The sequence below is a fragment of the Anomaloglossus baeobatrachus genome, chromosome 4, assembly GCF_048569485.1.
Source record: "Anomaloglossus baeobatrachus isolate aAnoBae1 chromosome 4, aAnoBae1.hap1, whole genome shotgun sequence".
Lineage (NCBI taxonomy): Eukaryota > Metazoa > Chordata > Amphibia > Anura > Aromobatidae > Anomaloglossus > Anomaloglossus baeobatrachus.
In genome coordinates, this window is record NC_134356.1 from 169,614,940 (window position 1) to 169,630,178 (window position 15,239).

The window sequence follows — 15,239 nt, forward strand, 5'->3', positions numbered from 1 at the left end:
GCTCCCTTGTGAATATAAGAGGCTGGACCGGCAGATAGGGTCTGAAAGATTACCGCACCCGCAGTAAAAAACGCTGCAAACCGCACCCGAAAACCGCATGCGGTTTGCCGTGGTTTTACCGCGGTATTGTTCGCGGTATTGCCGCATGCTGGTTGGTACATGTGCTTTAATGCATTCAATGCAATAAAGCACATTGAAAAAAGAAAAAAAAAATTAATTTCCTTCTGAGATAGATAGTAGACAGAATAGATAAATAGACAGACAAATAGATAAATAGAGGGATAGGCAGAGGACAGATCGCTGCATTTCTCCCGAGCGGTAATGTGAGTTCACATTACCAGCCGTGGGAAATGCCCTGTGGTTACCTTTGCTGTCTCGTTGTGAGTCTGCATTCAGCTGTGTGTCAGTCGCGGCTGGATGCAAGCATCGCAGGACGTGGATTATGCTGGAGATGTGTGTTTCGGGGGGGGTTAATAAACGGGTAAACCAGGGGCTTTTTTGTGTTTTATTTAAAATAAAGGATTTTTCGGTGTGTGTTTATTCACTTATGGGTTGATCATGTCAGCTGTCACATAGATGCTGCCATGATCAAGCCTGGACTTAAATGGCGGCGATCCGCTGGCATTTAACTCGTTATTACCTGGATAGCCACCGCATCACGGCATCTGGAAGAGCCGTGGACACTCCGGTACTGTCGCATACTGGATGCGACAGTCCCGGGGCAGCTGCGGCTGATATTTTCGGTTGCGGGGGGGGGCATTAACCCTGCCCCTCGCCCACCCCAGCATAAGAATACTGGGCTGCCGCTGTGTGCTTACCTTGGCTGGACGGTAAAAATACGGCGGAGCCCACGTGGTTTTTTTTTTTTCTTTCTATATTTCCGTTTGCTTTCTATGTGTAATCTATGTGTCTGTGTCTGTGTGTTAGTGTGATCTGTGTGTATTCTATATGTCTGTGTATGTGATCTGTGTGTGTTTTATTCTCTGCACGGCTTCCTCTTCCTGTCATAATGACATCACTTCCCTGCAAAACCGCAGACAGGCGATGTACATTACCGCAGATAAACCGCGAAATACCGCAGGGAATAATGCAGGAAAACGCAATGAACCGCACAGAATTTGCTGCCTGCGGGATTTCACGATTACATTGCAGTCAATGGAGTGAAATCCTGCAGCGACGTGCAGAAAAGAAGTGACATGCAATTGTTTTTGCTGCGGGAATCCCGCAGCAAAACATGCAGCTGTCAAATTCCGCATAGTGCCCACAGCATTTTTTTCCATAGGTTTTGCTGGTGATTCACTGCAGAGATGTTATGAACATTTTTTGCAGCAAAATCGCAGGAAATCCGCGGCAAAAACCGGTAAGTGCGCACAGGGACTTGGGCCTCTTTCACACATCTGTGAAAATCATGCACGTTTTTCATGGACGTGTCAAAGGTGCATATTGCCCTCCGTGTGCTGTGTTTATGGCACATGTGTTCTCCGTGATAACACACGGAGAACAGGAACTTTCTGCTCACCTGTCCCTGGCGCTGCTGTCTGTGGCGCTGATCTGTCACACGCTGCTGCTTCTGACCCTCAGTGGAGTGACTATGCGATAAGCATAATGAGCGGGGGTCAGAAGCAAGTGACAGCAGCGGCAGAGACAGCAGGGCTGGAGAAGGTGAGTATAGAAATTCTTTTTATTCCACAGACACGTGTGTTTTCTCCAGTGCGTCTCACACGGATCACATCCATGCGGTCTGTGTGACACCCATGATGCCGAGAAAAACTGACATGTCTACGTGTGGAGCACACGGACAAACGTATGCTCCACATGGACACACAGTCCATGGCAAAACACGCACGTGAGCGCAGACACATTCATTTTAATGGGTCTACATGTGCCCGTGTCTCCGGCACGTGAGGAAAAGGACAAAACACGTACCGGAGACACGGACGTGTGAAGCAGGCCTTATGTGTAATCTGTTGTATTTGGTATTCTGACGATAATCCTATCAAATGTAAAGCATTCACTAATAATATTAGTATCCAAAAGAGCGTGCCAGTAATGTGAGTGCCTGTACCCAGCATGTTTTCTAGTGCTTGTGATCATTGCCTGATATATACCCTGGATATTACCCAATAATCGAGTGCAGACCACGTCTTCAGCAGGATCGGTCGGCATAATGCAGATAGTACTAATAAAGGGCATTAACAAAATACTGTCATAAAGAACAAACTACAAAGTACATACAGTTCTATAGTACTATAGACGTTCATATAGAAGTGGTCACTCCCTAAAATTAATAATAATCAGATACCATTGCATAATTTACATTTCTGGGATATACCTCAAATATGACAAGTGATCTACAGAGAACAGGAACATTCTGACTATTATGGCTGGTCTTATGGTCATTCAGAAAACTGTAGGATTTCAGTGGATAGTCACATTGATGAAATAATCATTCTATAATGACTAACTCTAATGCCATTACTGTATGGAGTGGCTAATCGGGTGAGCCAGTTCCATGCAATACATAGCAGGCTGGACCTGAGGGCAACGTATGCGCCCACCATAGATTAGAGCAGGGTTCTAGCTGGTGAGCTGTAATCACACTTATGTCTGATGTGCTCAGGGCACTGTGCGGCTCTGCTGAAAGCAGGCTGGCATTACCTCTCAGACCGGAGCAGTCTGTCTGGGGCTACACCTGTATCAGACGTAATGGCAGCTCTGATGTCACTGCACAGGTAGTAACGGGTGAGCACAACAGACAGAAGTGTGATTACTGACACATTTCCGGACACGCAGTGTGGGGGTGGGTGGTGGTGATGGTGGTGGAGAGTACAGCAGTGGACACCATGCTAGGAGAGCTGAAAGAAGGCTTTGTAATGTGACACAGCTAAACTCAGCTGCACTTCCCCTCCCCCCCACACTGACTCATGCAGGAGGCTAGACCTGGGGATCAGGGCTGTATCATTACATCTCCCCTACTGAGAAATCTGCTCTGCGCTATGGTGGGGGCGTGTTCTTTTTTGCTGTGTGCTTATGATTGGTCATCCAAGAGGCAGAAGTACTTGCCCCAGGCGCCAAATATTTGTTTGCTAATATCTCTTAAAGAGAGGGACAAAAAAAAACAAAAAAAAAAACCCCCACTTTTTATTCCACTTTACAGCCATTTTTACTTGGTGTGTTCAGTTCAACAATTTGGTGAAAGGACCTGGTTAGCACAGAAGTGTCTGTGTGTGTGTCTGCATGGCATTATGTATTTCTGTAAAGGTGGGCCGTTACCAGCTTGATGAGCCCCATATGCTGGATTATTGGGGGCAGTGTAGCCCAGCCCTATAAATGTCCCTCTGTCTATGAGGCTTTGTTTGAGCATTGCATAGTGGCTGGACCTGATGTCATATTCTTTCTTTCCTAATGTGTTCATCTTCACCATACTTTTATGAATTTTTTTTTTTTATTGGTTATTCTATCATTCTATCATTATTGTCACATTCCTTTTAAAGGGGTTTTTTTTGTAGAATATATATTTTTCCAAGCGGCTCTGAAGGGTTTAAAAAAAAAAAAAAAAAAAATGCACTACCTGAACCCAGCAGCTGTTTCTCCAGCTGTACCCATCGCTGCCCGCCAGCCTCTGTTGGAGTCCCAGCACAGACATGTGACTGCTGCAGCCAGTCACTGCCTGTGGTTGATGTATTACGTAAGGCTATATTATTACTAGAAGGTGGCCCGATTCTAACGCATCGGGTATTCTAGAATTTACGTATTGTGTAGTTAATGTATGATTTTTGTTATATATATGATGTTGTTGTGTGTAGTTGCCAAGTGTTTGTGTAGGGCACTGTAAATGTTCTGGGTGTTGTCTGGGTGGGTGTGAGAGCGGTGTTGTTTGTGGAGCGCTGTGTGTCTGCAGCATTGTGTGTGGTGCTGTGTGTGTTGCGCGGTTTGTGTGGGTGTGGCTGTGGGGTGCGTGCGTGTGTTTTGCGGGAAGGTATGTTTTGTGCAATGTGTGTGTTGCGCGGTATGTGCGTATATTTGTGTATGCCGCGGTATTTGGGTGTTGTGTGGGTGCGGCGTCGTGCTCCATCCCCCATGCTATAATAGTCCTCCTATTATACTCAGAGAGGAGTATAATAGGAGGACTATAATGGGAGGAGTAGTCTTGGGGAAAGAGGAGTATAATGGGAGCAGTAGTCCTGGGGGAAGAGGAGTATAATGGGAGGCGTAGTCCTGGGGAAAGAGGAGTATAATGGGAGGCGTAGTCCTGGGGGAAGAGGAGTATAATGGGAGGAGTAGTCCTGGGGAAAGAGGAGTATAATGGGAGGAGTGGTTCTGAGGGGGGAGGTGTATAGGTGCCCAACTTGGGGCGGGGCCGAGCGGGCTAACGCGTGCCAGGGGCGGGGCCGAGCGGCCAATCCATGCGGGGGGCGGGGCCAGGCCGAGCCCAGCGGCCAATCCGTGGGGGGGCGGGGCCAGGCTGAGCCCAGCGGCCAATTCGACAGTTGTCACTGTAACGACACTGTCACTGTAACGACACAATTTTGGAGCAAGACAGACAGACAGAATAAGGCAATTTTATATTTAGATGCTTGTCATCCTTCCACAAGGGTCACATTTTATGCTGCCCTCCCTAGTGTGCACTCACCTGAAATACCTTTCTATTCATACCTGACCATCCGTCCTTCAATGCTCTTGATGTGAAATACCTGACAATGATCAGACTTTGCTGCATTAGTAAATGGAGCAGTGCAGAAAAGCACTGAGAAATAGAAAAGCCTGGCTATAAATAGTAGGCCGTGCTAATCTAATCCGAGCAGTGAGATATCCCCTTTACAGAACCCGGCGGGCTTTGGCAGAAATCCACTTAGAGCTGCAGAGTTACTTTGTCCTTTGGCACGGCTCTGTCTTGTGCCACTCTGAAGCAACGCAAAATGAGCCTCATTAGGGCCCTCTGTTCATAAACCCCCAGCATATAGCTATATGATACATTGTGTCTGAAGGGACAATACAGTAAACATTTTTTTTCCCCAAATACTAACATTGGTGCAATGCCCTTTCTAGAGAAGTTTACATTGTACAGTATATACTATTGGCTCACTGCAAACTGGGGTCATGGCATCCATCTGCAATAGAATCCATGACTAATCCATTGTGTTTTCCCCAGTAGACTTCTAATGAATGTTAGGTCTACCTCTTCTTACTTGATATTGTAGCAAGACATGCCGCACTATTGTGACCAAAGCACCGGACACCGGACAGAAACTAAAGTGAGTGTAGTGGGAGCCTTCCACATTACAGTGGGCATACAAGTGATGGTCTCCGACGTCCAGTCACTACATGTAACATGGTTTACATGCTTATCGGTGTATTACCCATCTGATTCTTCATCCCTTCAGTTGTATCCATCCCCTGAATACTCTGTAGGTCTCTTCTCGCCATGTTTTCTTGATTTCCACGGCTTCTTTAATTGGCTTGATGTTGATTCCCGTGTCATTCTTGATGGTATCCAGCCCAACTGACTTTTCCTCCCTGCTACTTCTACCATTGACCTTGTCAAGTAGCTGCTCATTCTCTAATGAATTTGCCTTCAGCACATGTTCAGTTTCTATCTTGCCTTCCAGGGACAATTCTGCGTCCATGTGATCAAGAACATCTTTCTTGGTGGTCCTAGCTGTCCATGGGATTTTTAAAGGTTTTCTCCAACACCACAGCTCAAAGGTGTCAATGTTTCTAATGTCTTCCCTCATGAGTGTCCATGCCTCACAGCCATATGTGGCACTTGGGAATATAATAGCAATGACCAATCTTTGACAGTGATTGAGACGTCCTGGCACTTCCATATTTTTCCATGTTGCATGCCTTTGCGGTCAAACGACCACTACAGTTAATGAAGGACCCAAGAAAACAAAGTTATCCACCACTTCTTTCTTCCTCGTTGATGATGGTCAGGATTTTGGTCTTCCAAAATCTTGAATCAGTGATAAAAACTTGTGTTCGTGTACTAATTTATCCACTCTCACAAACTGATCTGTCCACCACTACAGCCCCTATTTGTACTGATTTTTGGAATTGTGCAAATGGGGCACACGCTGGCAATATTAATGGCGTTCTAAAGACTCATCTGGATGCTGCACAGAAAATCTGTAGAATAATTTGATTGGTGTTGTCGGTTTGATATCAGAAGCTGATTTCATCCCTTTAAAAAAAAAAAAAAAAAAATTCACTTGGTCTGCAAAAAAGCACAGACATGTGAATGTCACTGTTGTCCATATCTGGTATGGATTCTATGTGTGGGAATCGTGGCTAGAACGTGGATCTGAGAAACATACTTGAGTCTTTAAGTCGCCAGTAAACAGTACTGAAGGATCTGTGTGTATCCAACACTCCTGCCGGGCATCTAGCTGAGGGCTTGTTATCCAGCCACCCTTTATGCTAAACTCTAAAATGGGATGATGGCACCTGAGTATCCGCCACTGGACACATTCCACAACACATTTTAAAGGTGTTTGTGCTGGTGACGGGTGCGGTGCATGTAGATATCGTACTGCTTTTAATATTTTGTATTATGCATATGCATACACTGGCATACCGTAATGGTATGGCACTTTTGGGTATATAATATAGTGGTGTACTGCTATCGGGCTATGCGGCCCGTATATCGGGTGGGCCCACTACACCCCTTCTTGGCCAGTGTCTGTTTCAACGATATTTTCATCCTCAGGATACAGGTACAATGGTGCTGGAGGGATCTATTGGCTCGCTGCTCCCGCTATTCGGCCTGTGTGTCTGAATCCCAGCACAGCAGGTATGATTACACCCCGCTGTACAGACTAGAGCACTGCATTAGGGCAACAAGGTTGATTTTTTAAAATGTATCCATTACTTGTGGGTGAAAATGTGGGGTCATCATTCTGTTTGGGTGTGCTGTGGGAGTCATTATACTATGGGTGCAGTGGGTGTCCTGTTGGGCCATGATGCTATGGGGATATAGTGCTGTGGGGTTAATATACCATGTACGTTATACTGTGTGTGGGAGAATGTGTAGGCATAAAACCATATGAAGGGGCTTCATACAGCACCCTCCACACATTATAATGACCACCACAGTCCCCCACCTCCTACACACTGACAACTCATAGTGTGTGTGTGTGTGTGTGTGTGTGTGTGTGGGGGAGCCATCATACTGTGTATGTGCAGAGCTTTGGGGGATCATACTGTGTGACTGGGGTCATCATAGTGTGTATGGGGAAACTATGGGGACATCATACTATGGGGGAGCACTGTAGGGACATTATACTATGGTGGCTCTGGGGACATCATACTATGGGAAGGCACTGTAGTGGCATCATTCTTTGGTGGCTCTGGGGACATCATACTATATGGGGGCACTGTAGGGACATCATACTTTGGCTCTGTGGGTTCATCATACTATGCATGTGGGAGTAATCTTTTGGGGTGGAGTTCACTGTGTGGGTATTACACAGTGTAGGGGCAGTTTTGAATGCATCATACTCTTTGTGGACACTATATATTGCTGTATAATTTCATACAGAGGTCACATAAAGCTATACATTGCAGTTATGTGCAGTTGGATCACTTACAGCTCTTCTTCCAATGTCCTATAGGACCTATAACATCTTTCCTGTGACAGGCTTAGCACATGAGCCGGCCTGGCAGGGATGAGGACGAGCGTCTGTCACAATGTGTGGTTAGCTATGCATAGGGAAGTTACTTATTTATACGGTATAAACCATAACCCTTTATACATAAAGCCGGTTCCGGATGGAGATACCATTTCCCGCCCACGCTATTATAAGCAGCATAGAGTGCATCAGTCTGGTTTAGCTGGGGCATTTTGCAGCATTTTGGTTATTTAATAACCTTAGTTATATTTCTGAGATCACTTTCCACCATTGCTTCCAGACACAGTTTGGAAAGTCGGCACATCGGAGCGCTCCATATTATGCTGCCTCATTTCTGGAGAAATGGATGAGATTAGGTAATGTAAGGCAGGAAGAAAACATGTTCCTGATGTACAGCTTTTATTCTATTAAGTGCTCTCAGATGAAATGCTAAGATTACTGAATAATATATAAGATACTGCAGTTCTGCAGGGAAGAAGGGGTTACGTGCATATGCTGCGCTTGCTTTTAAAGAGAACTGCTCTGTAAAAACATCATGTTACTAGCAAATATGAATGGAATCGGAAGTAATCATTGTAGGCCTGAAATCCTTCTGGGGCTCTCATTTCCACTTTATATTTCATAAAAGAATTTGGTCCCTAAAAGCTGCTTATGGGGACTGTGTGTGTAGAGACTTTGCCCACTAGTATATGATGTATACCCATGGGACCCCAGTGATATGATGTAGTCCCTCAGGTTATGCAGTGGTCATAGACATGCAGTTTTGTGTCGCCCATAAAATATATATCCTGTGCTTATTAAACTTGCTCTTTCAGGTCATCCTAGGGACTATTACTTGATCTTTCAGGTCATCCTAGGGACTATTACTTGCTCTTTCAGGTCATCCTAGGGGCTATTACTTGCTCTTTCAGGTCATCCTAGGGGCTATTACTTGCTCTTTCAGGTTATCCTAGGGACTATTACTTGTTCTTTCAGGTCATCCTAGGGACTATTACTTGCTCTTTCAGGTTGTCCTAAGGACTTAGTACATGCATAGAAAGCAGTCATTAGTGCAGCTAAAGTTGCTTCTGTGATATGATTCTTGCAAATAAGTTAAGGTGCATTCCCAGGACCGTAACGTCCAGCCTGACTGAGTTTGCTGACCGACACCTACCGCCTCATTAATGCCTATATTGCTGTAAAGCTGACCATACACGTTAGATGGCTGTTGGCCAAACGGTCTTTCGGCTGACAGCCATCTCTCCTGTCTTCTCCAAACACGTGAATGCTTGGCTTGGTCAAACGTTCCTCTGCCATACTAAAGAATCAGGTGTTGCAATTCCATTTGTCAGATCTTTTCTCTCCTGACCTCATCTCTTGGAGCCCACACACGTTATCGGCTGACTTTTATCCAGTCTGTATGGAGGCTTAGACACGTTCCTCCATGTGCAGCTATTCAGGCATGGTGGTGGCCTCCATTATCATCTGCTTTAAATGTGTCTGTTGCAATGCTTTTATACAATGATGTTTCTGAATTGCAGTCCTTACCGATGTTTCTAATCACAGTTACAGAATGAAGAAGAACCCGTAGAAAGTCCCCAGGCTGCGTCAGACGCTCCCCCTCCATACAGCAGCATCGCTGGAGACAACGCAGGTGAATTCATTATGTTCCATTATAGGAAACATGTTAAAAATGTAAAGCAGAAACATACACATTAGTATCAGTACAAGCACCGCTCTCAGACCAGTCATATGTTACTGATCTTATCTGACGGCCACAAGGAAGATAGTATTGTCAGTTGTAACCCAAGTTTCCATAGCTGGGGGTTTCTTTTTATAAGCCATATAGACTTGATTAACTTATTAAAGTGGCTTATCCATATGTATTACATATTCACAGGAGCTTTCTTAAACATGTAATAGGTGGGTCTAAGACCCCCAACTATCTTTTCATGGGACTACATTGAAGATATGACACTGATACAATGTACAGTGTCAGTGTACAGCTTGTATAACAGTGTAAATTTAATGTGCCCTCTAAATAACTCAACACAGCTATTAATGTCTAAACTGCTGGCAATAAATGTGAGTACACCCACCCGCAAGTGAAAATGGGCAAATTTGCTCAATTAGCCATTTTCCCTCCTCAGGGTCATGTGACTCATTAGTGTTACAGATTTGAGGTGTGAATGTGGAGCACACGCTCTTACTGGTCACTGGAAGTTCATTATGGGACATCATAGGAAAAAATTCTGAGGCTCTGAAAAAATAATTGTTACTCTATGTAAATATGGCCTCAGCTATAAGTAAATTACCGTATTTTTCGGACCATAAGACGCACTTTTTTTCCCCCAAGTGTTGGGGGAAAGTTGGGGGTGCGTCTTATGGTCTGACTATAGGGCTGCGGCTGGGAATGAGGGTGCTGCGGGTCATCGGGGGCACGAGCAGGCAGCAGCAGCGCCTGCCGTGACTACGTGGGCCCGCTCATTACATATGCACGCCCATCCTCCCGGCCATCTCTCAGCGCTGAAGCCGGCACTGACAGGTGGGCGGGAGGACGAGCGGGGACGCGTGCATAGCAAAGAGCCGGCCGCATGATCACCCCTGGCAATTACAGCCTGGAGTGATCATGTGCGGCTGTATTCACTGCTCCCCGCGCGTCATTACCAGCGCGGGGTGCAGTGAATCAGTACACTCACCCGTCCCCGTGTGTGGAGCCGCCCCCCCTGCTGCACACGATGTCTTCCTGTCTGTGCCGGTCAGCTGATCTGTGCTGTGCCGGTCAGCTGATCTGTGCTGTGCCGGTCAGCTGATCTGTGCTGAGCCGGTCAGCTGATCTGTGCTGAGCCGGTCAGCTGATCTGTGCTGAGCCGGTCAGCTGATCTGTGCTGAGCCGGTCAGCTGATCTGTGCTGAGCCGGTCAGCTGATCTGTGCTGAGCCGGTCAGCTGATCTGTGCTGAGCCGGTCAGCTGATCGGCACAGACAGGAAGACATCGCGATGCAGCAGGGGAACGGCTCCACACACACAGATCAGCGTGCCAGAGAGGAAGATGTGATCGGTGCTGCAGGGAGTGAGGAAAAGGTGAGTATAAACGTTTATTTTTTTTCTCTGTGCTATAGGATACAGGCCATATACCAGGATGGTATATGAGCACGATGGGGGCATATAGCAGGATGGGAGTATATGAGCAGGAGGGGTATGTGAACAGGCTGGATGGGGGGGGTATGTGAACAGGCTGGATGGGGGGGGTATGTGAACAGGCTGGATGGGGGGGGTATGTGAACAGGCTGGATGGGGGGGGTATGTGAACAGGCTGGATGGGGGGGTATGTGAACAGGCTGGATGGGGGGGTATGTGAACAGGCTGGATGGGGGGGGTATGTGAACAGGCTGGATGGGGGGGGTATGTGAACAGGCTGGATGGGGGGGGGGGTATGTGAACAGGCTGGATGGGGGGGGGGGTGTATGTGAACAGGCTGGATGGGGGGGGGATGTGAACAGGCTGGATGGGGGGGGGGGGTTATGTGAACAGGCTGGATGGGGGGGGGTTATGTGAACAGGCTGGATGGGGGGGGTATGTGAACAGGCTGGATTGGGGGGGTATGTGAACAGGCTGGATGGGGGGGGTATGTGAACAGGCTGGATGGGGGGGGTATGTGAACAGGCTGGATGGGGGGGGGTATGTGAACAGGCTGGATGGGGGGGGGGATATGTGAACAGGATGGATGGGGGTTTATAGCAGGATCATATACAAGGCAGGAGGATCATTACCAGGATGGGGTACCTTAGTAGAGAATTTGGGGACATTACCCCCATAACAGTGTCAGCAGCAGATCCTCGCCCCATAACAGTGTGTCATGACCACATTTTTTGCTTAAAGTTTTATTTTCCCATTTTCCTCCTCTAAAACCAGGGTGCGTCTTATAGTCCGGTGCGTCTTATAGTCCGAAAAATACGGTACTAACACCCTGAAGCTGAGCTGCAGCAGAGTGGCCAAGACCATACAGCGGTTTAACAAGACAGGTTTCATTCAAAACAGGCCTTGCTATGGTCAGCCCAAGAGGTTGAGTGCACCGTCCGATCTAGAGGTTACCTTTTCTAAATAGACATGAGTTCTGCCAGCATTGCTGCAGAGATTAAAGGAGTAGGGGGGTTAGCCTATCAGTGCTAACACCATATGCTGCACACTGCATCAAATTTGTATGCATGGCTTTCATCCCAGAAGGAAGCCTTTGCTAAAGATAATGCACAGAAAAGACACCAAACTGCTGAAGACAAACAGACTAAGGGCATGGATTACTGGAAGTATGTCCTGTGCTCTGAGACCAAGATAAAACATATTTGCTTTAGATGGTTAAAGCGTGTGTGGTGGCAACCAGATGAGGAGTACAAAGACAAGTGTGTCTTGCCTATAGTCAAGCATGGTCATGGGAGTGTCATGGTTTGGGGCTGCATGAGTTCTGCCAGCTGTGGGGAGCTACAGTTCGTTGAAGGAACCATGAATGCCAACATGTGCCATGTACTATAACAAACTGAAGCAGAGCATGATCTCCTCCCTATGGAAACTGAGCCGCAGGACAGTATTCCAACATAACGACCCCAAACATACCTTTAAGATGACCACTACCTTACTAAAGAAACTGAGGTTAAAGGTGCTGGACTGGCCAAGCATGTCTCCAGAGCTAATCCCTTCTGAGCAGGGTGGAAAGAGGCTGTGTTCCCCATGTACACGCAGACATGCACATGCAGTGATACACATACAGGCATATGTACATATACATATTTTAAGAAAAACTCACAATAATGGTAAAAGCTGTGGAAAAAGAAGCACAATACCCAATAAAACCAACCGGTAATGAAAGGTAAAAAACACCTATAGGAGTTGTGCCAGTCACAACCCCTAGAATCGCATGTAGTTGCTGGTAAAAAAGCTGCAGCCCCGAGCTTAGTAATAGGCTGATGAGAAGGGGAATCGGGTTGTATTCCGCGCTATTTACCACTCCAGAAATAATGCTTGATTAATGTTTTTGTTTTCTTTGTCGCTCTATTGGGAGACCCAGACAATTGGGTGTATAGGCTATGCCTCCGGAGGCCGCACAAAGTATTACACTCAAAAGTGTTAAGCCCCTCCCCTTCTGCCTATACACCCCCCGTGCTCCCACGGGCTCCTCAGTTTTTTGCTTTGTGCGAAGGAGGTCAGACACGCACAGCACAGCTCCACAGATTAGTCAGCAGCAGCTGCTGACTATGTCGGTTGGAAGAAAAGTGGGCCCATATAGGGCCCCCAGCATGCTCCCTTCTCACCCCACTCTTGTCGGCGGTGTTGTTAAGGTTGAGGTATCCATTGCGGGTACAGAGGCTGGAGCCCACATGCTGCTTTCCTTCCCCATCCCCCTCAGGGCTCTGGGTGAAGTGGGATCCTATCGGTCTCCAGGCACTGAGACCGTGCTTCATCCACAACTCCTGTGGAGCCTGCTGGATAGGAGCCGGGTACAGTTCAGGGACATGGCCCTGCTACGTGAAGGTACTCTGTATCCCTGTGGGGACCGCGCACGGCAACACCTCAGCTTTGCTGGGTGTGCTAGTGCACCGGGGACCGCGGCGCTGACCGGGTTAAACTGTGCCATTACACACTCAGCGTCGCTGAGTGTGTTTATATGTAGGGGCTACCGCGCTAACCGCCGCTGCCATGGGAAACTGCGGCGCGGCTGGGACTTGTAGTTCGCCGGGGACTTCGGCGTCGGCCGCGCTTTTACGGCGGCCACGCGTATACTCGAGTCCCCGGCTTGCTTGCGGCCTAGTTTCCCTTTCTCCCGCCCTCAGCCCTGACAGGCAGGGGAAGGGCGGGACGCTGCACGGAACGAGCAGCACTGAGGGCTGGAGTATGATTTCCATACTCCACCCCCCTCACTGTGCACAGTGTGAGCACCTCGGCCACGCCCACGGCTCCCTCCTCTCGTCAGGACGCCGCAGCCATTCCTGTCAGCTCCTCCGACGCTGCAGAGAGGGATTAACCCTGGGAGACCCAGACATGGTCTCTGGTGGCCTCATAACCGCTTTAGGCGGATGGTAAGCAGCACCTGTGGTGCTAGCCCCATGGTGCTGTAGTGTATTGATACATTATTTGTTTATAGTATATATTTTACACTGTATGAGCACAGTTCATTCTGGCTATATACCCTAGTGTGTTACTCAGGGAAAACAATAGCATGGCGCCCACAAAAGGCAGGGGTGCCAAAGCACAGGCTTATTATGCTGCCTGCGTCGCTTGTACGACCCAGCTGCCGGCAGGTTCCATTGACCCTCATTGTGTGCAATGTTCGACCCCTGTGACACTTCTTCAGCCAGGGCCTCTGCTAAGAGGGGCCCAGGGGGAGCCACCTGTTGACACTGGCCTAGTGATGGGGACGGAGTTTGCAAAACTCTCTGAGACTATGACTAAGATACTAGAAGCCTTGCAGTCCAGGCCGGTATCTCAGCAAAGGGACTCTGTTGAATCATTGTTCCCTGGCCCCCCTCAGTTGGACCAACAATGTCCTCCCGGGGTATCTCATACATCCCAGACTGAGGGTTCTGACTTAGACCCCAGCCCCAGACCGACTAAGCGGGCTCGCTTAGAATTTCCCTCGACATCATATTGTTCAGGGTCTCAGCGGGGGGAATCTCTGGTTGATGATGCGGAGACAGCGGATCAGGATTCTGATCCTGAGGGCGCTCTCAATCTTAATACCCCAGACGGGGACGCCATAGTGAACGTTCTTATTGCGTCCATCGATCAAATGCTGGATATTTCTCCCTCAGCTCCTCCGGCGGAGGAGTCAGCTTCTCTTACACCGAGTATGTTTCTGGACCACTCTGATTCAGAGAGGCAGTCCAGATTCATCATGCTTGTCCAGATAAACGGTTTTCTAAGCGCCTTAAGGATACACGTTATCCTTTTCCCCCTGACGTGGTTAAAGGTTGGACTCAGTGTCCCAAAGTGGATCCTCCAATCTCCAGACTGGCGGCTAGATCCATACTTGCAGTGGAAGAGGGGGCCTCGCTCAAGGATGCCACTGACAGGCAGATGGAGCTCTGGTTGAAATCCATCTATGAAGCTATCGGAGCTTCTTTTGCCCCAGCATTCGCAGCCGTATGGGCGCTACAAGCTATCTCAGCAGGTCAAGCGCAAATTGAAGCAGCCACATGCACGGCCGCGCCACAAGTGGCACCCATTACCACCCAGACCTCGGCAATTGCGTCTTACGCTATTATTGCTGTCCTGGACTCTGCGAGCCGTACGGCGGTCGCGGCCGCCAATTCGGTGGTACTCCGCAGGGCCTTGTGGCTACGGGAATGGAAGGCAGATTCTGCTTCCAAAAAAGCGCTTAACCAGTTTGCCAATTTCTGGCGACAGGCTGTTTGGCGAGCGTCTGGATGAAATCATCACACAATCCAAGGGAAAGGATACATCCTTACCCCAGTCCAAACAGGACATACCCCAACAGAGGAGAGGGCAGTCGAGGTTTCGGTCCTTTCAGGGCGGGGCAGGTCCCAATTCTCCTCGTCCAAAAGGTCTCAGAAAGAACAAAGGAACTCTCAGGCATGGCGGTCTAAGTCACGTCCTTAAAAGGCCACCGGAGGCGCCG

General features: G+C 48.1%; 1 protein-coding gene across 1 annotated transcript in view; it reads left to right on the forward strand.

Moving 5' to 3' along the window:
- The window catches only part of NDFIP1 (Nedd4 family interacting protein 1), a 77,626-nt gene that overhangs the window by 27,192 nt on the left and 35,195 nt on the right, over positions 1 to 15,239 (forward strand). Inside the window, exon 2 of the mRNA XM_075344588.1 lies at positions 9,177 to 9,264. Coding sequence (XP_075200703.1) covers positions 9,177 to 9,264 — 88 coding nt within the window. The remainder of the gene's footprint in view (positions 1 to 9,176; positions 9,265 to 15,239) is intronic.